General features: G+C 48.3%; 1 protein-coding gene across 1 annotated transcript in view; it reads left to right on the forward strand.

Annotated features, from left to right (window-relative positions):
• GYG2 (glycogenin 2) overlaps positions 1-26,885 on the forward strand; it is a 39,777-nt gene extending 12,892 nt beyond the window's left edge. Inside the window, exons 3-9 of the mRNA XM_064277982.1 lie at positions 4,821-4,995; positions 8,045-8,207; positions 9,512-9,638; positions 11,493-11,715; positions 15,645-15,785; positions 20,955-21,062; positions 26,724-26,885. Coding sequence (XP_064134052.1) covers positions 4,821-4,995; positions 8,045-8,207; positions 9,512-9,638; positions 11,493-11,715; positions 15,645-15,785; positions 20,955-21,062; positions 26,724-26,885 — 1,099 coding nt within the window. The remainder of the gene's footprint in view (positions 1-4,820; positions 4,996-8,044; positions 8,208-9,511; positions 9,639-11,492; positions 11,716-15,644; positions 15,786-20,954; positions 21,063-26,723) is intronic.
• Positions 26,886-27,205: the final 320 nt, after the last annotated feature.

A 27,205-nucleotide genomic window follows, 5' to 3' on the forward strand; every position in this document is an offset into this window, starting at 1 on the left:
GAGCAAACTTTTAAGTGCTCGGCTGCTAAGTGAAAGGTTGATGACTGAACCCGCCCAGTGGCTCCACAAGGAAAAAGACCTGGAAATCTGCTCCAGTAAAGATTAAAAAAAAAAAACCTAGGAAACCCTACGGGGCAGTTGTGCTCTGTCACACGGGGTCGCCAGGAGTTGGAATCGACTTGATGGCTCATAACATCCAAAATATTAACTTGGTCTACTCAAGACATAGGTTCTCCCAGAGGAACTTTTAAATACTTAGGATAATGTCACAGAAATACAGAGAAGAGTTAAATGTTGCAGGACTGGTTTAGCCTTTATATGACCTATTTCGTCTGTGAGGGGGCAGCGGTGGATCCGTGGTAGAATTCTCACCTTCCATGCGGGAGACCTGGGTTTGATTCCCAGCTAGTGCAGCGCGGGCGCAGCCACCACCGTCTGTCATTGGAGGTTTGCGTGTTGCTGTGACGCAGAACAGGTTTCAGGGGAGCTTCCAGACTAAAACACACCTGGAAGAAAGGCTTGGTGATCTACTTCCAAAAATCAGCCAATGAAAACCCCACGGATCACCCTGTCCTAATCTGCACCAATCATGTGGATGGCACGGGACCAGGCAGCGTTTTGTTCTGCTGTGTGTGGGGTTGCCATGAGTCAGGGGCTGACTTGACTACAGCCAACAACAAGATCTACTCAATGGCCCCTGGACACCCTGCTGAGTCAGAACTGAAGCCACTCCCAAAGCCCACCTTTCAGCCAAAGATTAGACAGGCCCAGAGAACAAACAATAACACACATGAGGAACGTACTTCTTAGATGAGTGAAGTCTACGAGACCAAATGGGGAATACCTGCCCAAAAGCAAGACGAGAAGGCAGGAAGGGACAGGAAACCTGGATGAATGGACACGGGGAACCCGGGGTGGAAAGGGGGAGAGTACTGACACATTGCAGGGATTGCAATCAATGTCACAAAACAATTTTATATATACATTTTTGAATGAGAAAGTAATTTGCAATGTAAACTTTCACCTAAAGCACACACACAAAAAAGAGGTTAGGTCCTCACGGAGAACATTAAAATATTCAGAAAGAACTCCAGAGAAATGCTGGAGGAGTTCAAAGTTGTAGGACTGGTTTAGCTTTTGAAAAACCTGAATTATGTAGGTGACACACTGGTTGGAAGGGGTGGTTGGAGGTGGCCTCTGATACTCACACTCCTAGGAGACACACAGTGGCTGGTAACCAGAAATGACCGGGTATGTGGGTAACAAAGACCACCACTCGCCCAGGCTCTGGAACAAGTGTGGGGTGGGGTATCCTTTCGGCAAGTGAAACAAACCCACATCTTCCGTATGCCTGAAGCTTTGAACAAGTTGCATTCATGAAACTTAATTCTACTTCCAGGGACTTATTTTAGGGGACCGAGCAGAGCTGACCAGCAGGATTGGGGAACATCTATCAGACTGTTATTTGTACCGAAGCAGAATACTCTTTTGCTTGGCCTCCCCGGATCTTTCCACAACCATGGAGATACCACAGATTCCAGGAATGACTGAGCGGGAAGCAGGGGGCTGTGGTGGGGGAATAGATGGAATACTTTCTTAGAGACAGGATTACCTTGGAAACCGTGGCCTGGAAAAGAACACAGACATGTAATACATACAAGAGCAAAGTTCAGGGAGATAAAAAAAGTAGATTCAGGAACTCCAGCACCTGTCCAGTAGAAGCTTCAGGAAGAAAGAAAAGCAGAGGGAATGGAGTGGAGAAAAGATCTCATGGAGTATCTCGGCTCTGAGAAAGAATTTGAAGCTGAGAATATTCCTGATGGTTGAACGTGATGAGCGAAGGAAGCCCAAACTTGTTACAAAGCGGTGTCATGTCAGAGCCCCAAGGATAAAGAAAAAGTACTTAGATACCCTTCAGTATCTGTCGGGGTTGAGAAAGTTGATGTCTCAAAGTTCTGGAGCAAAATAAGTTTGAAAAGAGGCTTCTGTATTCAGCTAAATTAGCATGTTTTGAAAGCAAAATGAAGGTATTTTAAATATGCAGAAATTAAAAAAAAAATTTACTCACCAATGACCTTTGAGAGAGAATCACTTTAGGATATACTCAAGCAAAATGAAATACAAATCAAGAAAAGAAGAAATTGTGAACAAGAAGCAGTGCTAAATAAATGGGTAAAACTTTGAGTTAGGTCTAAATGCTGATTTATCTAATTGTTCTGTTATTGTTGTTGTTGATGTTGTGTTGTGTGCCGTCGAGTTGATTCCGACTCACAGTTACCCTTTAGCACTGCCCCATAGGGCTTCCAAGGCTGTAAAATCTTTACGGCAGCAGATCACCAGGTCTTTCTCCCTCAGAGTGGCTGGTGGGTTCACACTGACAGACGTTCAGTGAGCAGCTGAGCGCTTAACCATTGCTCCAGCAGGACTCCTTTCTAATTAGTATCAACAGAAGTTGCAGCGGAAGTCTGTTGGTTTCTACCTGCTCAGCATTCACGCCTCTCCACCCATGTGTTTTTCAAAGGGAAAGTACCCTCTGCATTAACCCCCTGCATCATCCAAGGACTTCTATTGCCATCGAGTCAACTCTGACTCACGGTGACCCCATGGGTGGCCCCTGGGTGGTGCAAATGGTGAACATGCTCGGCTGCTAACTGAAAGGTTGGAAGTTCGAATCTACCCAGAGGTGACTTGAAGAAAGGGCTGGCAATCTCCTGAAAAATCAGCCACTGAGAACCCTATTGTCATGGCTTGAATTGTGTCCCACCGAAATGTCTGTCAGCTTGGCTAGGCCATTGTCATGGATTGAATTGTGTCCCCCAAAAATATGTGTCCACTTGGTTAGGCCATGATGCTCAGTATGGTGTGGTTGTCCTCCATTTTGTGATTGTAATTTTATGTTAAAGAGGATTAGGGTGGGATTGTAACACCCCTACCCAGGTCACATCCCTGATCCAATGTAAAGGGAGTTTCCCTGGGACGTGCCCTGCACCACCTTTTATCTCTCAAGAGATAAAAAGGAAAGGGAAGCAAGCGGATAGTTGGGGCCTCATACCACCAAGAAAGCAGTGCCGAGAGCAGAGTGTGTCCTTTGGACCTGAGGTTCCTGTGCTGAGATGCTCCCAGACTAAGGGAAGACTGAAGACGAGGACCTTCCTCCAGAGCCAACAGAGGAAGAAAGCCTTCCCCTGAAGCTGGCACCCTGAATTCAGACTTCTAGCCTACTAGACTGTGAGAGAATAAATTTATCTTTGTTAAAGCCATCCACCTGTGGTATTTCTATTATAGCAGCACTAGCTGACTAAGACGGCCACGATTCCCAGGATTGTGTGATTGTTCACCATTTTGTGATCTGATGTGATTTTCCTCTATGTCGTAAATCCTACCTCTGTGACGTGGGATTATCGGCAGTTATGTCGTTGAGGCACGACTCAATCTACAAGATTGGATTGTGTTTTAAGCCAGTCTCTTTTGAGATATAAAAGAGAGAAGGGAGCAGAGAGACATGAGGACCTCATACCACCAAGGAAGCAGTGCCGGGAGCAGGGCCCATCATTTGGACCTGGGGTCCCTGCGCTGACAAGCTCCTAGTCCAGGGGAAGATTGATAGCAAGGACCTTCCCCCAAAGCCAAGAGAGAGAGAAAGCCAGCGCCCTGAATTCAGACTTCTATACTCCTAGGCTGTAAGAGAATAAAGTCTTGTTTGTTCAAGCCATCCACCTGTAGTATTTCTGTAATGGCAGCACTAGATAACAAAGACATCTATGGAACACAGTTACACTCTGACACACACGGGGTTGCCACGAGTTGGAGTCTCAACACCGTTCTGTTCAATTTGTCGTGTTTTTCAAGTTTACGTAAGTGTTCAGCATAACTGAAAAGTGCGCCGAGCTCTAAGACAACCGTGGAAAACCAACCCCAAACATGGCAACTGCACTGAGTGTCATGGTGTCTGAGTCTCCTAGTTGCTATAACAGAAATACCAAAAGGGGGAAGCTTTGATGGAAACCCTGGTGGCGTAGCGGTTAAGTGCTACAGCTGCTAACCAAAGGGTCGGCAGTTCAAATCTGCCAGGCGCTCCTTGGAAACTTTAATGGGCAGTTCTACTCTGTCCTATAGGGTCGCTATGAGTCGGAATCGACTCGACGGCACTGGGGTTTCTGGGTTTAATGAACAGACATTTTCTCACAGTTCAGGAGGCTAGAAATCCGAATTCAGGGCGCCAGCTCTAGGGGAAGGCTCTCTTTCTGTCAGCTCTGGGAGAAGGTCCTTGTCTCCTTCCTGCTTCTGTTGCTTGGTTCCTTGGGGATCCTCACACGCCATCTGTCTTCCCCCATCTGTGCTTGTGTCTGTGCCTGAGTTGTTCCTTTTATATCTCAGAAGTGATTGGTTAAAGACACGCCTTACACTGATATGGTCTCATTCCCATAACAAAGAAAACCCCATCCCTACATGCCATTATATCCATAAGTATGCAAAAAAAAAAAAAAAACCGAGTTGCCGTGGAGTTGTTTCCAACTCATGGTGACCTCACAGGACAGAGTAGAACTGCCCCATAGGGTTTCCAAGGAGCAGCTGGTGGATTCGAACAGCTGGCCTTTTGGTTAGCAGCCTGAGTTCTTAACCACTGTACCACCAGGGCTCCCCACAGGTTTAGGGGTTAGGATTTACAACACATATCTTGGGGGGACACAATTCCATCCGTAACAGGTGTGGAAGTAGGTCCATGCTCCATGTTTGTCGGTGGCACCCCTTAAGAGGTGAGGTGTCCTGTGTTCGCTGATCCCGGCCCTCTCAGTAGCTGCTGCCCCGTGTCTTTCCAGGGTCATCCTCTCGAGGGTGTTCGATGACGTTATTGAGGTGAACCTGATACGCAGCGCAGACTACATCCACCTGGCCTACCTGAAGAGACCTGAGCTCGGGGTCACCCTCACCAAGCTCCACTGCTGGACCCTCACCCATTACAGCAAGTGCGTCTTCCTGGACGCGGACACGCTGGTGAGTTCAGGGGGATGGTGAGGGCCAGAGGCTCCCCTTGTTGATGAACCCCTCTGTCTTAGTCATCTAGTGCTGCTATAATAGAAATACCACAAGTGGATTGATTTAACAAAGAGAAGTTTATTTCCTCGCAGTCTAGGAGGCTACAAGTCCAAATTTAGGGCACCAGCTCCAGGGGAAGATTTTCTCTCTCTGTCGACTCTGGAGGAAGGTCCTTGTCATCCGTCTTCCCCTGGACTAGGAGCTTCTCAGTGCAGGAACCCCGGGTCCAAAAGACATACTCTGCTCCTGGAGCTGCTTTCTTGGTGGTATGAGGTCCCCATGTCTCTCTGTTCACTCCTCTCTTTTACATCTCAAAAGAGATTGGCTTAAAACACAACCTAATCTTGTAGATTGAGTCCTGCCTCATTAACATAACAGCCTAACCCTGCCTCATTAACATCACCGAGGTTAGGACTCTCAGCCACCCCATGTGTTACACCGTAGAACTGTCCCATAGGATTTCCCAGACTGTAGTCTTGATGGATGTGGCAGTCTGCTTCCGTAGAGGTTTACAGCTTCAGAAACCCTGCTAGGTCACGATGAATTGGAATCAACTCGATGGCAGTGGGTTTTTCGTCTTTATAGGAGCAGGTCGCCAGGCCTTTCTCCCGCAGAGCTGCTGGGTGGGTCTGAACTGCCGACGTTTAGGCTAGCAGCCTAGCTATTAACTGATGTGGCACCAGGGCTCCTTTCTGGATCTGTGCTGTAGATACTTTGGGTAATTTTTAAAAGGCGGGACAGGGGCTTTACCAGGTGGAACGGATTGCCAAACTCAGAAGCACAGAAAGCATAGAACGGAGCTGTGGCATCTTTGGGGTTGTTGCGAAGGACAGAGAGGCCTAGCAGGGACAGAAACAGACTCCATGGGTGTCTTAGCTGTGTGCGTTGTTTGCCGTCCAGTCGACTGGGACTCCCAGCGACCCCAATGACAGCGTAGACCTGCCCCATAGAGCTTCCTAAGATGTAATCTTTATGGGAGTAGACTGCTGGATCTTTCTCCCTGGGAGTACTGGGTACGTTCGAACCTTTTGATTAACAGCGGTGCTTAACCACTGTACCACCAGGGCTTCTGCCAGCCCATGGCGGGCACTTCCAAAAACAGCCATTGGGAAGTCAGAATGCAGAATAAGGTCCCCTGTCAGAGGTCAGTCCTGAATTGTCTTGGCTATTGTGGCTTAGTGGTCAAGAGCTCGGCTGCTAACTGAAAGGTCCGCAGTTGGAATCCACCAGCCGCTCCTTGGAAACCCTATGGGGCAGTTCTACTCTGTCCTGTAGAGTCGCTATGAGTCAGAATCAACTCGACGGCAACAGGCTTGGTTTGGTTTTTTGGTATCACAATAGCAGCTCTGTAAGGAAGAGACGAGGTATAAAAAATAGAAGATAAAAATAGCAGTGTAGAACTGTCCCACAGGGTTTCCAAGGAGCGGCTGGTGGATTCCAACTGCCGACCTTTCAGTTAGCAGCTGAGCTCTTAGCCACTGCGCCGCCAGGCTCCCAAGACCAATGGAGTAACGAAAACAGTGGTTTTTCTAAACTGAGCACTATTTAGTAGAAAGCCAGCGTGTGTCAGGGGGAACTGCCATTAGCAGCCTCGCTCCCCAAGGCAACTGATCGCGTTGTACTCCCTCACACCGTCTCTGTGGATAGGATTCACACTTTCACTTGTCACATTGGCTGGGTCGGGGGTGGCACACGATTAAGAGAAATCCATGGAGGATCTTAAGAGCCTCAAGAAAGTAATTTCATTGTGGAAACGGCACTACTTCAATTGCTCAGAATAAGCTGGAAAGCAGTCTTCCCCACAAAGTTTTCTCCTTTGAGTATAAACCCAAAAGTATCACTTGAAAAACTAGGCATCTCCATGAGTAACTGCCTCCTTTACCATGAGACCAGAAGACCTGGATGGTGCCCGGCTACATGACTGAACATTTGTGTGTGTGTGTGTGTTTGTGTGTGTGTGTGTGTGTGTGTTTGAACATTATGCTTTAGGTGAAGGTTTACAGAGCAAGTTAATTTCCAAATCAATAATTTTTTTTTTATTGTGTTTTAGGTGAAAGCTTACAGCACAAATTAATTTTTCATCCAAAAATTTATGCATAAATTGTTTTGTGACATGGGCTGCGATCCCCACGATGTGTCAGCACTCTCCCCCTTTCCACCCCAGATGGCCTGTGTCTATTTGTCCAGTTTTCCTGTCCCTTCCATTTGTCTCGTTTTCCTGTCCCTTCCTGCCTTCTCATCTTTGCTTTTCGGCAGGTGTTGCCCATTTGGTCTCATACACTTGGTTGAACAAAGAAGCATTTTCCTCACGTGTGTGATTGTTTTATGGGTCTGTCTAATCTTTGTCTGAAAGGTGGTTCGCGCATTGGCTTCCGTTCTGAGTTAGCAGGGTGCCATTACTGAACATTTTGATTAAAGGTTCTGTAGGAGAATCCTGACCAAAAGGGGGGGAAATATGGGATAGAATTTCAAATTTTCACAGAATCCAGACTTTCTGGAGCCACTGAGCTTGGAGATCCCCAAAAACTATTACCCTGAGGGAACCTTTAAACCTTGAATGGAAAGTATCCCCTGGAGTCATCTTTGAACCAAGTAAGAATTTAGCCAAACTAGAAAAGAATGTCTCCTTTAATTATCATACTCTTTTAAAGAATTAGCTATATGGTATCGAACTGACAACACCAACTCGAAAGGTTAGATAGGAAACTTAGGGGGTGGTGAGTTTATGCTCATAGTGGAGGGATAACTGGGAAGAAGATAGTGAGATGGTTGGAGGTCCACGTAATCAATGTCGCTAAATTGTACATGTAGAAACTGCTAATTGGTGTACGTCTTGCTGTGTATATTTTCACCCAATTAAAAAAATCCCCAAAATATTGATACTGGGTGAAAAAAAAAGTTGGGCACAGGTTCCCGACGGCCCACCCTAACCTCCCGTTTCATTTCTTACTTGCGTACCTGAGGTAGAGACATGTTTCAACGGGTTTCGTACCTTTTTCTCCGACAGGTGCTGTCCAATATCGACGAGCTGTTTGACCGGAGAGAGCTGTCTGCAGCCCCAGACCCAGGGTGGCCAGATTGCTTCAACAGCGGCGTATTTGTCTTCCAGCCTTCTCTCGAGACGCACAGCCGACTGCTGCAACACGCGGCCAACCATGGCAGCTTTGATGGTAAACAAGGGGACCTGCGGATTTGCAGAAGAGAACGGGGCTGTTGTCAGTCCGTACCCACTCCCTGCCAGCCCCCGTTTCCCTGTGTCTTGTTTACCTAGTGCTGCTATAACAAAACGAAACAAGACAAATGCCGCAGGTGGGTGTTTTTAAAGAGCAGCCATTTATTTCTCAGAGTTACGGAAGCTAGAAGTTCAAATTCAGAGCATGGTTCTAGGGGGAGGTCCTTCTTTGTCTGTTCCAGCTTCTAGTAGTTGCCGGCCATCCTTGGAGGGCCAGGGTTTGTAGGTGCATCCGCTGTGTGTGTCTGTCTACACACGGTGCCTTCTTCCCACTGTGTATCACTGTGTCTAGCATGCTCCTTCTGTAACTCAGAAGCGGTCAGGTTTGTGAGGCACCCTCCACCGTTATGACCTCATTCACATAACAAAGAAAACCCCATTTCCAAACAGAAGGCAGTGGTGGTTCTGTGCTAGAATTCTCGCCTTCTGTGCGGGAGACCCTGGTTCGATTCCCGGCCTGTGCGGCTCACGCGGAGCCACCCCTGTCTGTCTGTGGAGGCTTGCATGTGGCTGTGATGCTGATCAGGCTTCAGTGGAACTTCCAGACTGAGAGAGACTAGGAAGAAAGGCCTGGAGATCTACTTCCGCAAACCAGGTGCTGGAAACCGCCTGGATCATGACAGTCCAATCCGCAGCAGGTTATGGGCATGGTGCAGGATGGGGCAGCTTTTCATTTGCTGTTCAGGGGGGTCGCTGTGGGTTGGGGGTAACTCAAAGGGAATAACAACAACAAGGACATATGTACAGTCTCACCCGTAACGGCTACTAATAATCCAAGTTTGCGGTTGTTAGTTGTCGTCGAGTCAGCTCTGACTCATGGCGACCCCATGCACGACAGGATGAAGTGCTGCCCGGTCCTGCACCGCCTTCATGATCGTTGGTCCGCTTGAGTCCATTTTTGCAGCCAGCATGTATTTTCAGGGCCTTCCAACCTAGGGAGCTCATCTCCCAGCAGTGTATCGGACAATGTGCTGTTGGTATCCATAGGGTTTTCATTGGCTCATTTCTACAAGTGGATCTCCAGGCCTTTCTGCCTAGTCTGTCTTCCTCTGGAAGCTCTGCTGAAACCTGTCCACCGTGGGTGGCCCTGCTGGTGTTGGAAATACTGGCAGGATAGCTCCCAGCATCACAGCAGTGCACAAGCCTCCACAGTATGACAGACAGACAGACAGACAGTCGGGAACGGTTCCCATCCTACAGCGTGCTGCCTTAACCTGTTAACGGTGTTGGTTCATGACGCAGGGGCGGACCAAGGCTTACTGAACAGCTTCTTCAGTAGCTGGCCAACGGCGGACATCCGCAAACACTTGCCCTTCATCTACAACCTGAGCAGCAACGCGGCTTACACCTACGGCCCTGCCTTCAGACAGTGAGTCCTCGTCGCCGCGCCCTCCCGGCCCGGTGCCACTCGGCGTGCTTCTCCCTCAGAGGACGCCGGCCTGTGCCACGTGGAAGGGATTTAGGTCATCCCCCCACTTGCCCTTGTGGAGCATAACTGCTGTCCTTAGTTGCCGTCGAGTCGATCCTGACTCGGGGCTAGTTTGTGTGTGCAGAGTGGGGCTGGGCTCCACGGGGTTTTCAAGGCTGTGACCTTCCAACGCAGATCGCCAGGCCTTTCCTTCGAGGTGCCTCTGGGTGGACTCGAACCTCCAACCTTTCTGTTAGCGGTTGAGCGCTTAACCGTACGCATCACCCAGGGCGACCTTAACAATTTTTGTGGTTATATTATCAATAGGAGCTCTGGTGGGGCAGTGGTTAAAATGCTCAGCTGCTAACTGAAAGGTCGCTGGTTCAAACCCTCCAGCTGCTCTTTGGGAGAAAGATATGACAGTCTGCTTCCGTAAAGATTACAGCCTTGAAAACTTTATGGGGCAGTCCTACTCTGTCCTGTAGGGTCACTATGAGTCAGAATCAACTTGACAGCAATGTTTTTTTTTTTTTTTTCCGGTATATTATATATATAAAACCACCCAAACCATTGCCATTGAGTCGATTCCAACTCATAGCGACCCTACAGGACAGAGTAGAACAGCCCCACAGGGTTTCCAAGGAGCACCTGGTGGATTTGAACTACTGACCTCCTGGTTAGCAGCCGAACTCTTAACCACTATGCCACCAACCTTTCCATTATATACATAGCTATCATGTATATATGTGGACAGAGAGATACATATTACATGTATAATACACGGACCATAGGGTTTCCAAGGAGCGGCTGGTAGGTTCAAACTGCCGACCTTTTCGTTAGGAGCCATAGCTCTTAACCACTGTGCCACCAGGATTTCCATATTATATATACGTGTGTATGTATGTATATATGTATACCCAACCCAGTGCCGTCAAGTCGATTCCAACTCATAGCGACCCTATAGGACAGAGTAGAACTGCCCCATAGAGTTTCCAAGGAGCGCCTGGCGGATTTGAACTGCTGACCCTTTGGTTAGCAGTCATAGCACTTAACCACTACGCCACCAGGGTTTCTGTGTATGTGTATATATATATATATAATGAAGTATATATGCATATAGGTATTATACATTTTTTTTATATAAGGAGCCCTGGTGGCACAGTGGTTACAGTGCTCGGCTGCTAACTGAAAACTTGGTGGTCCAAACCCACCAGGCCCTCTGAGGGAAAAAGATGTGGCAGTCTGCTTCTGTAAAGATGACAGCTTCAGAAATCCTACGGGGCAGTTCCTTTGTAGGGTCCCTATGAGTCAGAATCAAATTGATGGCAACGGGGTTGTTTTTTTTTGTTGTTGTTTATATTATATATATGGAAACCCTGGTGGCATAGTGGTTAAGAGCTCGGCTGCTAAGCAAAAGGTTGGCAGTTTGAATCCACCAGGCACTCCTCGGAAACCCTATGGGGCAGTTCTACTCTGTCCTATAGGGTCACTATGCATCGGAGCCGACTCGATGGCAATGGGTTTGGTTTTTTTTTAATTATAGATGTATATATAAAGTAGATACGTATATAAATGGAGCCCTGGCAGCGCAGTGGTTAAGAGCTCGACTGCTAACCAAAAGGTCGGCAGTTCGAATCCACCAGCCGCTCCTTGGGAACACCACAGGGCAGTTCTACTCCGTCCTACGGGGTCACGGTGAGTTGGAATCAACTGGGCAGCGGTGGGTTATCATCAATAGCCACTCGTTACTGCAAAGTGTCTGAAGTAGATGCTTTCTGTGGATCTTTGATCGAATCCTTTCTGATTCCTTCTCAGGTTTGGTTCTGGCGCAAAGGTGGTGCACTTCTTGGGGTCCACCAAACCTTGGAGCTATAAGTACAACCCGCAGACCGGCTCCATCGTGCAGGACGGCTCGGGTGCGGACACCCCACACCAGCTGGCATTTCTGAATCTCTGGTGGGGGGTCTACCACAGCAGCGTCCTGCCTCTTTTGGAAAATCTTAGAGACGTGGACGAGCACGCAGCCCCCGGACACCAAGTAAGCTGGGGGGGGTTCCTCCTAACACCCGTTCCCTTGCGGTCCAGTCACCTCTGACTCGTGGCACCCCCATGTGTATCAGAGTAGAACTTTGCTCCATAAGGTTTTCAGCGGCTGAGTTTTCAGAAGTAGATTGCCAAGTCTTTCTTCCGCGGTGACTCTGGGTGGACTCGAACCCCTAGCCTTTCAGTGAGCAGCCAAGCATATCAATGGTTTTTACCACCCGGGGACCTCCAAACCAAACCATGTGCCATCAAGTTGACTCCGACTCCTGGTGACCCCATGTGTGTCAGAGTAGAGCTGTGCTCCATAGGGTTTCTAATAGCTCAGTTTTCAGAAGTAGATTGCCAGGCCTTTCTTCTGACATGCCTCTTGGTGAACTCCAACCTTTCGGTCAGAAGCTGAGCGAGTTAACTCTTCGCAACACCCAAGGGCCTTCATTTAAATTCCTTGAAAAGATGTAGTCCTTTTGTAAGCTGCGGGGTTACTGGACTTTACCTCGCCCTGTATCGTGGGTCAAGCTGAGCGAAGAGAAAACTACATTCTTGTACCAACATGTGTTGGCCACAACTGACCAAAACTAGTTGCCATCGAGTCCACCCCAACTTATGGAGACCCCATGTGTGTCAGAGTAGAACCATGCTCCACAGGGTTTTCAAAGGCTGATTTTTTGGAAGTAGGTTGCCAGGCCTTTCTTCCAAGGCACCTCTGGGCAGACTCAACTCTCCAACCTTTCGGTTAGCAGCCGAGCACATTAACCCTTGGCATTACCCATGACTTCCCTTTATCAACACCTAAGGTGTTTTCTTCAGCTACGACCCTTTTGTGTTCAAAGACACTATTTCATGAAGACGGATGGTGAAGAATCGGGCTGGAAATAGTGAAGTTTCAAGAGCAAAAGTGCCCCTGAGATTTGTAGAACTGGCGGGTAAGCAGGTTATTTAAATCAGCCACCCTCATCGGGGAAAGAGCCCCTTGCTGATAAGTGCCTAAATTGCTGATTACGGTTTCCTGTGAGTAGTTCTTTTCCACTTAAATCATCTGAGGCAACGGTTGAAGGAAGTTTCTGAAGTGGATTCCTAAAGCTTTGATAGACACCGACTTGATTTTGTTTGCTCTTAAGTCACGATAAGCAAGCACGCCCTCAACAGTGACCCTTCTGCCACCCCGTAAATACGGATGCCTCCGTCTTACAAAAGACTCTCTTAAGTGAAGTCTCAGGAAATTCTTGATTCTTGGTCTGTTTTTACCAAATTTATTATCGCCACCTAGTCAAGGGTCAGCACATTTATTGCTTGGGACCTTGAGTAGAGTTCACGTTTTAAATTGTACAGTAAAATCTATCAGAGAAGGAAAACTCAAATGCTTTCCACTAATAGAGAGGATGGAGCCCTGGTGGCGCGGTGGTTAAGAGCTCAGCTGCTAACCAAAATCTCAGCTATTTGAATCCACAGCTGCTCCTTGGCAACCCTATAGGGGTAGTTCCACTCTGTCCTGCAGGGTCGCTGGGAGTCAGAACTGACTCGATGGCAACAGGAACAGACAAGAGAGAGGACAGAAAAGTGGTGAGACTGCAAGGGCGGAAAACTTGCGAGACCCAGAAAAACAAGGCAGTCCTGTCGGGTACCGGCTCTCACAGGCGTCACTGTATTACAGCTTTTATTTGTGTGGAGCTAGGAGGAGCCCTGGTGGTGCAATGGTTAAGCGCTCAGCAGCTAACGGAAAGGTTGGTGCTTAAAACCCAGTCAGTGGGTCTGCAGGAGGAAGAGCTGGTGATCTGCTCCCATAAAAATCCCCAAAACAGAAAACCCATTGCCTTCGAGTCGATTCCCGCTCAGAGCGACCCTACAGGACAGAGTAGAACTGCCCCACGGGGTTTCCAAGGAGCACCTTGTTGTTGTTGTTGTTGTTAGCTGCCGTCCGGTCGGTTCCGACTCGGAGCGACCCTACAGGACAGAGTAGAACTGCCCCATGGGGTTTCCAAGGAGCACCTTGTTGTTGTTGTTGTTGTTAGCTGCCGTCCAGTCGGTTCCCACTCAGAGCGACCCTACAGGACAGAGTAGAACTGCCCCACGGGGTTTCCAAGGAGCACCTTGTTGTTGTTGTTGTTGTTGTTAGCTGCCGTCCAGTCGGTTCCCACTCAGAGCGACCCTATGGGACAGAGTAGAACTGCCCCACGGGGTTTCCAAGGAGCACCTTGTTGTTGTTGTTGTTGTTGTTGTTGTTGTTGTTAGCTGCCGTCCAGTCGGTTCCCACTCAGAGCGACCCTATGGGACAGAGTAGAACTGCCCCACGGGGTTTCCAGGAGCACCTTGTTGTTGTTGTTGTTGTCCGGTGCCGTCCAGTCGGTTCCCACTCAGAGCGACCCTACAGGACAGAGTAGAACTGCCCCACGGGGTTTCCAAGGAGCACCTTGTTGTTGTTGTTGTTGTTAGCTGCCATCCGGTTGGTTCTGACTCGGAGCGACCCTACAGGACAGAGTAGAACTGCCCCACGGGGTTTCCAAGGAGCACCTTGTTGTTGTTGTTGTCAGGTGCCGTCCAGTCGGTTCCCACTCAGAGCGACTCTACAGGACAGAGTAGAACTGCCCCATGGGGTTTCCAAGGAGCACCTTGTTGTTGTTGTTGTTGTTGTCAGGTGCCGTTGAGTCAGTTCCGACTCACAGCGACCCTATGCACAACAGAACGAAACACTGCCTGGTCCTGCGCCATCCCTACAATCCTTTTATGCTTGAGCTCATTGTTGCAGCCACTGTGTCAATCCACCTCACTGAGGGACTTCCTCTTTTCCACTGACCCTGTACTCTACCAAGCATGATGTCCTTCTCCAGGGACTGATCCCCCCTGACAACATGTCCAAAGTGTGTAAGATGCAGTCTCGCCATCCTTGCTTCTAAGGAGCATTCTGGTTGTACTTCTTCTAAGACAGATCTGTTCATCCTTTTGGGAGTCCATGGTATATTCAATATTCTTCACCAACACCACAATTCAAATGCGTCAACTCTTCTTCGGTCTTCCTTATTCATTGTCCAGCTTTCCCATGCATATGATGTGATTGAAAATACCATGGCTTGGGTCAGGCGCCCCTTAGTCTTCAGGGTGACATCTTGGGTCAGGCGCACCTTAGTCTTCAAGGTGACATCTTTGCTCTTCAACACTTTAAAGAGGTCCTTTGCAGCAGTTTTACCCAATGCAATGCATCTTTTGATTTCTTGACTGCTGCTTCCATGGCTGTTGATTGTGGGTCCAAGTAAAATGAAATCCTTGACAACTTCAATCTTTTCTCCATTTATCATGATGTTGCTCATTGGTCCAGTTGTGAGGATTTCTGTTTTCTTTATGTTGAGGTGTAATCCATACTGAAGGCTGTGGTCTTTGATCTTCATTAGTAAGTGCTTCAAGTCCTCTTCACTTTCAGCAAGCAAGGTTGTGCCATCTGCATAACGCAGGTTGTTAATGAGTCTTCCCCCAATCCTGACGCCCCGTTCTTCTTCATATAGTCCAGCTTCTCATAAGGAGCACCTGGTGGATTTGAATGGCCAACCTTTTGGTTAGCAGTCATAGCTCTTAGCCACTATGCCACCAGGGTTTCCCCCATAAAGATTAAAAAAAAAAAAGTGGGGCAGTTCTCCTCTGTCCCACAGGGTTGCTATCAGTAGGAAAGGACTTGACGGCACCCTACAACAACAACAGGTGCTACTTTTGAAGGAGGAGTAAAAATTTAGTGTGTTGTCGTTGTTGCCTGAGGTCAGGTCAGCCCCAACCCACAACTCTCCCGTGCACAACCGAATGAAACACTACCCGGTCCTGAGCCATCCCTGTGATTGGTTATAGCTGGGACCGCCGTGATCCATACGGTTTTGGTGATTTTGGGAGGTTTGGGAAGGAGATTGCCAGGCCTTTCACTCACCAGGTGTCTCCACTTTGCAGGTTTCCCCAGGTGGCATTGGGGAGCCGTGTGCTCGCTCAGTGTCAGGTGCCAACGAGCCCTCACCTGTTCAGAGCCCCCCAGCGGAGACCGTGGTGGTGGACGAGACCCCGCCCTGCCCCGTCGGGTGCCATCTGGAAGACGTGAGTACCTCACCCACATTGTGACGGAGGTCAGACCCTAACCCTCATTGGGAGAACGCAGAGGGGGCCCTCACAGCTCCCTGGGGAGGAGCGAGGGCAAAGAAGAGCTGGCGTCCAGGGCTTCTGTGACATTAGGGGCTCCTGCCTTCATTTCAGGGGCCCTGGTGCCGCTGTGGTTAAGCATTTGGCTGCTAACCAAAAGGTCGGCAGTTCGAATCCACCAGCTGTTCCTTGGAAACCCCATGGGGCAGTTCTACTTGGTACTCTACGGTCACTATGAGTCAGAATTGACTCGATGGGAATGAGGGCCTTCATTTGGAGCCCTGGTGGCACAGTGACTAAGAACTCAGCAGCTAATCAAAAGGTCGGCAGTTTGAATCCACCAGCCACTCCTTGGAAACCCTATGGGGCAGTTCTACTTTGTCCTATAGGACGTTGCATATTCACATGTAGTGATAGGCTCAACAATGGCCCCCCAAGAATGTCCAAAGAGCCCCCTGGGTGGTGCAATCGGTTAAGTGCTTGCAAACTAACCAAAAGGTTGATGGTTCAAATCCACCCAGACATGCCTCAGAAGAAAATCCTGGTGATCTCCTTCTGAAAGGTCACAATCATTGAGAACTCTGTGGAGCACAGTTCTACCGTGCACACACGGGGTTGCCATGAATCAGCACCGACTCGACAGCAACAGGTTTCGTCTGTGAGAGGGTCCAGGTCGTAATCCTTGGAGTCCATGGATATGGCACATCATCAGGCACAGGGGACTGATTTTGCAGGTGGGATTCATGAGAGGAGATGGAAGGGGATCCTGGGCCATATGGGTCGGCCCAGCGTCATCAATGGGGCCAGTACCAGTTGCTGTCAAGTTGATGCCGACTCATGGCCACCCCGTGTGTATCGGAGTAGAATTGCGCTCCACAGATAGGGTTTTCAGTGGCTGCTTTTTCAGCAGGAGACCACCGAGCCTTTCTTCTGAGGTGCCCTCCAACTTTTCTGTTAGCAGCCAAGTGTGTTAACTGTGCCATTCAGGGACTCCTAAACAGGTGCCTTGAGTTGATGCTGACTCATGGTGACCCTGTGTGTGTCAGAGTAAAACTGTGCTCCACAGGGTTTTCCATGGCTGGTTTTCCAGAAGCAGATTCCCCAGCCTTTCTCTGGAGGCACCTCTGGGTGGACTCGAACCTTTAACTTGTCAGTTAGCAGGGATCACAATAGAAAACACGGACAGAGAGGGAGAAAAATGTAGAACAAAATTCAAAGTCACGAAACAAGACCGGAATTACTGGTCTGACGGAGACTGGCGGGAACCCCCCAGGCTATAGCCCCAGGGCACTCTGCTAACTGAGAACTGATAGAACTGAAATCCGAAAGTCCACCTTTCAGACAAAGATTAAATAGGCTTATAAAACAAACAATAACACAGGTGAGGAACGTGCTTCTTAGTTCAATCAAGTCGGCAACACCTGCCCAAAAGCAAAGATGAGAAAGCAGGAAGGCACAGAAAAACCAGGCAAATGAGCACAGGGAAGCTGGGATGGGAAGGGGGAGAGTGCTGACGGTTGTGGGGATTCCAACCAATGTCACCAAACCATTCGGGTACAAATGTTTGAATGAGAAACTAATTTAGCTGTAAACTTTCACCGAAAGCACACACACGCAGACACACACAAAAACCCTGTGGGGCACAGTTTTGCTCTGACACACATGGGGTCGCCATGAGTCTGAGACAACAAGGCACAGGTTTTGACCTCATTATTCCACCCCCGCTTCCTACTTAAGCTCGATAATTAATTTATGCGGCATTGCTGCCACCTACTGGCCATTCATTGAATTTCTGAAGGTGGCTTTTTCTTTTTTTATTGTGCTTTTAGTGAAAGTTTACAAATCCAGTCAGTCTCTCATAGAAACATTTATATACACCTTGGTCTATACTCCCAGTTGCTCTCCCCCTAACGAGACAGCACGCTTCTTCCTTCTACTCTCTATTTTCGTGTCCATTCAGCCAGCTTCTGACCTCCTCTGCCCTCTCATCTCCCCTCCAGACAGGAGCTGCCCACATAGTCTCATGTGTCTACTTGATCCAAGAAGCTCACTCTTCATCAGTATCATTTTCTATCCCGTTGTCCAGTCCAAGCCCTGTCTGAAGAGTTGGCTTTGGGAAAGGTTCCTGTCTTGGGCTAACAGAAGGTCTGAGGACCATGAGCCCCTGGGTCCTTCTACTGTGGCTTCTTTTTCAGGGGAGCTCAGGTGAACGCAAAAAAGTTTCAGCTCGACTACAAACCTAAATGTTAGAGGTCCGAGCCCACCCAGTAGTGCCACAGAAGAAAGGCCTGGCAAACTGGTTCCATTAAGATTACATCCAAGAAAACCCTACGGAGCCGCTCTGGTCTGTCACACATGGGGTCGCCATGAGTCGGAATCCGTTGGGTGGCTACGGGTTATTTTGGTTCAGAATCCAGGCCGAAAGAGACTGTTGCTTTCCCAAATTACTATACTTGTGGCGGAGCCCTGGTGGCGCAGTGTGCAAGATCCCGGCTCCTACCTAAAAAGTTGAATCTCCCAGGCGCTCCTTGGAAACCCTATGGGGCAGTTCTCAGGTTGCTGTGACTTAGAATCGAGTTGTTGGCAACGGATTTGGTTTGGTTTGGTTTTAGAACTGAGAAAAGAGTCAGTAGGGTTGTTTTCCTGGGGTTTCATTCTCTTGTGAAACCCCCATTGAGGAAGGCTTGGGGGTTTGTTCTTCACATGGCCAGTGGGGAAAGGGAAAGTAGGAAGGGCATTCCTTTCCCCCTTCCCAGTGTTGTGGGGACCCCCAGGACACCTGCTCCTATTCCACTGGGAGAATCAGCCCCATAGCCGTACTTACGACTACGAGGAGGCTGAGAAGTAGACTCAGGTGTGTGCCCAGGAAGGGGCAAACACAGGTGTTAGTGAGCCTGTCGCTCTCTGACGTGTTGTTGTTGTTAGTTGCAGCCGAGTGCATTCCGACTCACGGCCGCCCCATGTTTTACGGACTAGAACTGTGCTCCACAGGGTTTTCTTGGCTGTGATCTTTATGGAAGCAGATTGCCAGGACTTCCTTCCATGGTGCTGCTGGGTGGGTTTGAACCACCGACCTTTGGGGTAGCAGCCGAACGTAAACCATTTGCACAAGACCTACTCAGCATCAGGCTTCCTTTGCATCGTGGAGGCAGAAATAAATAGATGGGGTGTTTTCCATTGAACTGCTTTTATCGGCATGAAGGTTGCGGCTGACCTGACTTTATTTAACCTGCCTTTGCTCTTTTATCTTTGTAACAGGTGATAGGTCGCCCTGAAATGGAGACTTCCGCTGCAGTAGCGCGCGGCCCGGTTTCACCATCCTCCCCCCAGTTCTCAGACATCACAGAGGCTGAAATGCCCTTGGTATATCTCCGTGATGCTCCTTAAACACATCTCTCTCCGTCCTTCCTCGTTTTCTCAGCTTGTCTATGCCCGATAACTACCGAGGAAAGCGTTGCATCCTACGTTCTTTCTGACTAGTCTTTCCTCAGAGAGTAGCGTGTTATCATTCATTCACTTCTTACTATCCACGAGGATAAGGTTACTGGTTGTCCATCCAAAGAGTCCCCGGGTGGTACAAACGGTCAACACGCTTGGCTGCTAGCAAAAAGGCCGGAGGTTCAAGTCCACTAGGAGGCACCTCGGAAGAAAGGCCTGGCGACCTACCTCTGAACTATGAGCCACTGGAAACCCTGTGGAGCACAGTTCTACTCTTAATTCCCGTGAGGTCGCCATCAGTCAGGGCTGACTCCAGGGCAGCTCGTTTGGATTTTTTGGTTTTTATCTATTCAAACTTTTTTTTTCCTTCATATTGTCATTGTATTCCATGTCGGTCATCTGGCCGTTTGCTCCTTATTTTAGGAAGTAGAAAGTAAAAAGATATAATGTCAATATGCCATGTTTATCTCACTAAATTGTTTTGTTTTTTTAATCGTGGGTGGGATTTTTCACCAATATCTAGAATCTGTATTTAAGGATGAGGAAGTTTAATTAAAAAAAAAAAAAATTCACCCCCAATGAATCTGGGCTTTCATTGCTGCACGTTGTCTGATGACAGACTCTACAGATACCTTTACTCTCAGTGACAACCAGTTAAAACAAAAACAAAACAGGCGTTGACACCAACTCATGGTGGCCCCCACGTGTGTCGGGGGGTAGAGCTGGGCTCCACAGGGTTTTCGGTGGCTGATTTCTCAGAAGTAGATAACCAGGCCTTTCTTCAGAGGCACCTCTGGGTGGACTCGAACCTCGGACCTCTCTGTTACCAGCCGAGCACCTTCACTCTTTGTACCACCAAAGCCACTCCTCTAGATGCACGGTAACTTCTGTCTTACGGAGAAGAATCTACCCATTTAACCTCTACTATCAAAGGCTTTCACTGCCTTTTCTGTTTCAGAAGTTGCTGTATGTAGAGCCTCTTTTTCCTTTGAACATCCAAACTGTTCTGGGGAAATGATTTAAATCAGACACCCCCCCAAAAGAAAACTGCGGCCGAGTGGACTCTGCCTCATGGCGCCCCCATGTGTGTCAGAGTAAAAACTACACTCCATAGGGTTTTCAGTGGCTGTTTTCAGAAGCAGATAGCCACCCCTTTCTTCCAAGGCACCTCTGGGCAGAATTAAACCTCTGACCTTTTGGTTAGCATCTGAGCGCACTGACTCTTTGCATCCCCACGGGCTAGCTTTGATAAACTTCCTAAGAACTTTCAGCATCTCATCTTGCATAAGACATGATGTGTGTGGCTCAGGGGAAGCTAGGAGTTGTGCAGCAAAGCTCTTTTGATCTCCCCAGAGAAGACTAGCTAGCGCAGCTGATTAATTTTGGGGAAAAATATCTCTCTGTCTTTTGGGCTGGTGATCCCTGGGTGGTGCAAACAATTAACACACTTAGCTGCTTACTGAAAGGTTGGAGGTTCGAGTCTGCCCAGAGGCGCCTTGGAAGAAAAGCCTGGCAGTCTACTTCTACAAGAGCACATCTATTAAAAAACCCTGTAGGGTGCAGTTCCAGTCTGACACACATGGGGTACCTTGAGTAGGAGTCAACTCAAGGACAACCAGTCCCTGGGTTGGTACTGAAGTCCCTGGAGCCTAATGCAGATTACTGATGGAGCGGTTATGTCTTTGGCAGCCAGTGGATAAAGCTGAGAGCAGCCCAGAGGAGGACAACTTGGAACCCTGGCAGGACCCCCGTGTCCAGACCCCAAAGGACCCAGCTCCGCAGGACACATTGCAGGTGGTATCCAAACCCCTGTCCCTCCTGATGAAATCTCTTTGCCATCAGCACCCCGTGGGGCTGCAAGCATACATGGCACACTAACTCAATTTCAGCCCTGCTTGATGGAAATAACAGCTGCCTGTCTCTCTGGGCTCCCTCTTTCCGTCTGTCTGTGGTCTGTCGGTGTTTGCCTGGGGTGGTTGGTCTGCTCTGTCTCCTGCCCACGGCTCTGATAATCGTGCAGTGCTTGCCCTAGAAAACTTCTCTGCAAAGGTTATTTACGTGGAAGCTGACTCACGGCCATTCCTTTTCTGAAATGAAGAGAATCCGAGCTGTGAAACCAAGGGGTGGGGAGGAGGGAGGAGTTTTAATCCAAACCCAGCAGCACTCAGTGGTCCTGTCTTTAAGAATACAATGAAAGACACCTGCTTCCTGCCCAGTGCTCCTCTGGGAACAGGTGTTCCCGTCTCAGACTTCATTTTGTCCCTGAATGCATTCGATGACAGCCATGGCTCATGTCTTCTTTGCCCCCTAACAGGGATCTCCTGAGGCATATTGGTTTCTACGTAATTGTAAATGGAAAATAGCCAAAGGCTACTGGGGGGAAAGTGGAGTCCCTGGGTGTCACAAACAGTTGAGCACTCGGCTGCTAACTGAAAGGTTGCTCGTTCAAGTCCACCCAGAGGTGCCTTGGAAGACAGGTCTGGCAATCTGCTTCCAAAAACTCAGCTGCAGAAAACCCCCATGGAGCACACAGTTCTGCCCCTGACATGTGGGGTCACTGAGAGTCGGAGTTGGACTCGACGGGAACTGGTTTTCTGATGGCTCCAGAGAGCTTCTCAGAGAACAGCGTGACCAGGTTTCAGCTCTCCAAGAGAGTAAAGATTTCCTTAAAGCCTTTTCAACAACTGCAGCTGGTAAGGTGGCGTGGGAGGAGCCCCGGTGGCACAGCGGTTAAGTGCTTGGCTGCTAACCGGAAGGTCATTGCTTCGAACCCTGCCAGCAGCTCTGCAGGACAAAGACCTGGCGATCTGCTCCCGTAAAGATGACAGCTTAGAAAACCCTATGGGGCAGTTCTACTCTGTCACACGGGGTTGCTATGAATTGGAATTGACTTGATGGCACTCAACAACAAAATGACAACAACATAGTGAACTCGTCTGTCGACAAACTAGCCTTCCATTTCAAGAGGTATCCAAAATGTGTACCTTGACATGTATATGCAGGATACAAAAAAAAAAAAAGAAAAAAACCCATTGCCATGGAGTCCGTTGAGACTCATAATGACCCTACAGTGAGCGGCTGATAGATTCAAACTGCCAACCTTTTGGTTAGCAACTGTGGTCTTAACCACTGCACCACCAGGGCTCCATGCACAGAATGACCCACCAGAAATCATGGAATTTATATTCTCAGAGCACAAAGAGGAATCATGGGAGACCTCACATTGACAGATTTGCCCTAGAGTAGATTGGGACCTTGGTTAAGTTGGTTGACTTCCCCCCAGTATCTGTGAGATACAGACAAGCTCCCTACCACAGAGAGCTGGGGGGATAGGTCGGAGAGGGGGTCTGGAGGAAACCCTACTTAGGGCCTGATTTGTATGCTCTGCTCCGGTCCCACTGCCGGTCTGTTCTTAGTGGATGACACCAAGAGTGTCGTAGCTCACTGAGGCATTGCCATATATATGGAGTCCTACCCCAACCGGCCTCCTCGTGGCTGGGAAGGCGACCTGCTGTCGTCATCTGTCCATTTAACCAGGCCCTTGGCCATACTCCTGCCCCTGTATCATGCAACATCCCAAACTAGCATCTCGTTTAACAATCTGTTTCACAAAACCGAAGGCCACTTGGTTTGTCGGATTCTCCTTTTCATCCCGACTGGTTCAGTCACCACAGTGTGTAAGATGCAGTCTCACCACCCGTGCTTCTAGGGAGCATTTGGTTGTACTTCTTCTAAGACAGATCTGTTCATCCTTTTGGGAGTCCATGGTATATTCAATAGTCTTCGCCAACACCACAATTCAAAGGCGTCAACTCTTCTTCGGTCTTCCTTGTTCACTGTCCAGCTTTCACATGCATATGATGCGATTGAAAATACCATGGCTTGGGTCAGGTCCACCTTAGTCTTCAAGGTGACATCTTTGCTTTTCAACACTTTAACGAGGTCTTTTGCAACCGATTTGCCCAATGCCATGTGTCATTTGATTTCTTGACTGCTGCTTCCATGGGTGCTGATTGTGGATCCAAGTAAAATGAAATCCTTGACAACTTCAATCTTTTCTCTGTTTATCATAAGCACACTGGTTAAGAGCTTGGCTGTTAACCACAAAGTCAACAGTTCGAATCCACCAGGTGCTCCTTGGAAACCCTATAGGGCAGCTCTACTCTGTCCTGTAGGGTCGTTATGAGTTGAAATCGACTTGACGGCAACAGGTTTTTCCATACTCCTTAGGGGGGGAGAAATGTGATGCTAACCTGAAATAGAGTTTTGTTTTGTTTTGTTTTTTTTAACTCTTGCTATTTCCTTAATCAATGGGATGGCTATATTTAGATAGAATGTATGATGGTCTGTGTAGAAGGCAGAATCTTAACTGTGAAAACACCGGAGCAAAAAATAAGTGGAAAAACGAGTGTGTGCCCAGTGGTATCCCCCAAAAAATCCACTGCCTTCGAGTGGATTCCGACTCATAGCAACCCGACAGGACAGAGTAGAACTGCCCCATAGGGTTTCCAAGGAGCACCTGGTGGACTCACACTGGTGATCTTTTGGTTAGCAGCCATAGCTCTTAACCACTACTCCACCCGTGAACTGTAATTCACGTAGCTAGTGTCCATCATGGGTTACTCGATCGGCTGCTAACTGAAAAGTCAGCGGTTCAAACCCACCCAGAGGCTCCGTGGGAGAAAGGCCTAGAAAACCCTATGGGGGCAGTTTTACTTTGTCACATGGGGTTGCTAGTCGGAACTGATTTGACAGCACCTAACGATAGGCCTTTTGTAAGGAGTCCTGGTGGTGCGATGGTTACGCACTCGGCTGCTAATCGAAAGGTCAGCGGTTTGAACCCACCAGCGACTCCGCAGGAGAAAGACCTGGTGATCTGTTCCCGTAAAGACGACAGCGTAGAACACCCTATGGGGCAATTCTACCACATCACCTGGGGTCGTCATGAGTCAGAGTGGACTCAATAGCAGAAAACAACTAAGTGTCCAGCACTGACCATCTGGGGAAAGCCTGGTCAATTTTAGTGTCAAACGTGTGTCTGTGTGAGTCTGTTATTACTGCCAATACGTATTTTTCAAAGTCTTTTTCTAATGCTTAGTAAGAAGTTTTTAAAGCAAATGTGTTTATTTTTGTGGACTCTCTTGAATACTAAACAGAAGTAAGGTGTGTGTGTGCTTCAACACCTGCATATTTATATATCATATCTGGAGCCCTGCTGGCATAGTGGTTAAGAGCTCGGCTGCTAACCAAAAGGTCGGCAGTTCAAATCCACCAACCGCTCCTTGGAAACCCTATGGGACAGTTTTACTCTGTCCTGTAGGGTGCTATGAGTCAGAATCGACTTAACGGCAATAAGTTTTTATCGCTTAAGAATATAGAAGCCTGGCCATTGAAAGAGGAAATTGTTTAGCTTATCTTGCTGTCCCGGAAGCCCTGGTGGCATAGTGGTTAAGTGCTATGACTGCTAACCAAAAGGTCAGCAGTTCAAATCCACCAGGCGCTCCTTGGAAACTCAATGGGGCAGTTCTACTCTGTCCTATAGGGTCCCTATGAGTTGGAATCAACTTGACAGCAATGAGTTTGGGTTTTTTTTGCCATCCAATTCCAAACAGTATAGGTTTAATTTACACGAGGTGAACATTTTCTTCCTTTAACGTAGCTTGATTATTTACCGTGATACAAAATTAAGGTTTTGGTGAGTGGAAATATTAAATCAATTGTGTGTGTGTGTGTCTGTGTGTGCGTGCAGAAAATGGTTAATCCCACAGAAATCAGGAGGTAGGTCAGCGGCGGATCACTGGTAGAATTCTTGCCTTCCATGTGGGAGACCCGGGTTTGATTCCCAGCCAGTGCACCTCGTGTGCAGCCCCCACCCGTTTGTCAGTGGAGGCTTGCCTGTTGCTGTGATGCTGGACAGGTTTCACTGGAGCTTTCAGACTAAGACAAGGAAGAAAGGCCTGGCACTCTGCTTCCAAAAATGAGCCCACGAAAACCCTACGGATCACAACAGTCTGATCCAAAACTGACTAGGAAGAAAGGCCTGGAGATGTACTGCTGAAATCTACCCAGCATAAACCCTGTGGAGCACAGTGGTCTGATCTGGAATCCATCATGGGGATGGTACAGCACCAGGCAATGTTTCATTCTGTCATGCATGGGGTCGCTGTAAGTTGGAGACTGACTCAGGCAGCTCACATTAGAAATTAAACAGCAATTCTCAGGAAAAATGTGAACATATGTACAATGAATATATTTTATAAAATTTCAAAGAACACGTGCAAAAAGCATCTCACATTAGGTTCAGTATGTATTTGTTCAAGAAAAAGTGCTGCTGGTTGCAGGCTCTCTCTGAGGACCGACTTTCCTTTATGGCCACCGGCATCTCTAGGGTTGGGGTCACCCCGCCATAGACCTCCTCCCATACCAGGCCATACAGAATCCTTACTCATGTTTTTCGTACTGATGTTACTCGTGAACCTTAATTCCTGTATATCACTCCTTGTTTTCCTTTAATTACTACTTCGTTCTCAAAAAAGTTGTTGATTTAGGTTCACAAATACTAATTACCACAGTATCGTAGCTAAAACACCAGAAAATTTGACAAAATCAGCGACTATAAAACATGAGCGACAAAAACAGCGCGTGCCTGTAGCGTGTGCAGACGAAGCGTCATTGTAATTGAGTAACAGTGACAGTTCTGACCGGAGGGCATTAGAAGTTCACCAAAGTACATTAGCATAGAGTTTTAGTTTTGTAGGTATATTGATACATGTAAGCTGGACTTACCAAAAATGTTTTTGTTGTTACAACTACCTGCGGAGATTTTTTTCCAATTGTACTTTAGATGAAGGTTTACGCAACAAACAAGCTTCTCATTAAACAATTAATACATATATTGTTTTGTGACATTGGTTGTCAACCCCATAATGTATAAACGCTCTCCCTTCTCAACCGTGGGCTCCCTATTACCAGCTTTCCTGTCCCCTCCTGCCTTCTAGTCCTTGCCCCTGGGCTGCTGTGCCCCTTTAGTCTTGTTTTATTACATGGGCCTGTTTAATCTTTGGCTGAAGGGTGAACCTCAGGAGTGACTTCAGCACTGAGCTAAAAGGGTGTCCGGGGGCCATACTCTCGGGGTTTCTCCAGTCGCTGTCAGACATGTCAGTCTGGTCTTTTGTTGCTGTTGTTAGAATTTTGCTTTACATTTTTCTCCAGCTCTGTGCAGGACCCTCTATTTATAAAAAATAATGTCTGCTGCAACACCGTACAAAAGTTTTAGAGGCAGTCATTCTGGTGTTACCCCCTCTGATGGCGTCACCCGGTGTGGTGCACTCTCCCCACACCCCCCTCGTGACACCACTGTTCATGGAATCGATTACTGAGCAGACGGATGCTGTAGACACCTTCCATTCAGCGGTGGACAGTGCCAACACCCCTCTTCTGTCGGCTTCTCTTCTGCAGGTCGACCTGGCCGTTTCTGTCTCCGAGATCTCCATCCGGGAAAAGGTCAGAGAACTGAGTCCGGAGGAAGAGCGGAAGAAATGGGAAGAGGGACGTATTGACTACCTGGGCAGGGATGCCTTCGCTCGAATTCAGGAGAAGTTGGACCGCTTTCTGCAGTGATCTGTGCAGCTGTGTGTGTGTGTGTGTGTGTGTGTGTATGCCTTCGCTTGAATTCAGGAGGAGTTGGACCGCTTTCTGCAGTGATCTGTGCAGCTGTGTGTGTGTGTGTGTGTGTGGATGCCTTCGCTTGAATTCAGGAGAAGTTGGACCGCTTTCTGCAGTGATCTGTGTAGGTGTGTGTTTATGTGCGTGTGTGTGTGGTCAGAGACTATCTTGTTGCCATGGTTCTGTTACTCGGACATCTCCTATCCTAAAGGGAAACGCTGTTAAACCACGTGCCTCTACTTATGGTCGACCAACTTGAGTGCCTAGGAAAATCA

The sequence above is a fragment of the Loxodonta africana genome, chromosome X (genome assembly GCF_030014295.1).
Source record: "Loxodonta africana isolate mLoxAfr1 chromosome X, mLoxAfr1.hap2, whole genome shotgun sequence".
Classification (NCBI taxonomy): domain Eukaryota; kingdom Metazoa; phylum Chordata; class Mammalia; order Proboscidea; family Elephantidae; genus Loxodonta; species Loxodonta africana.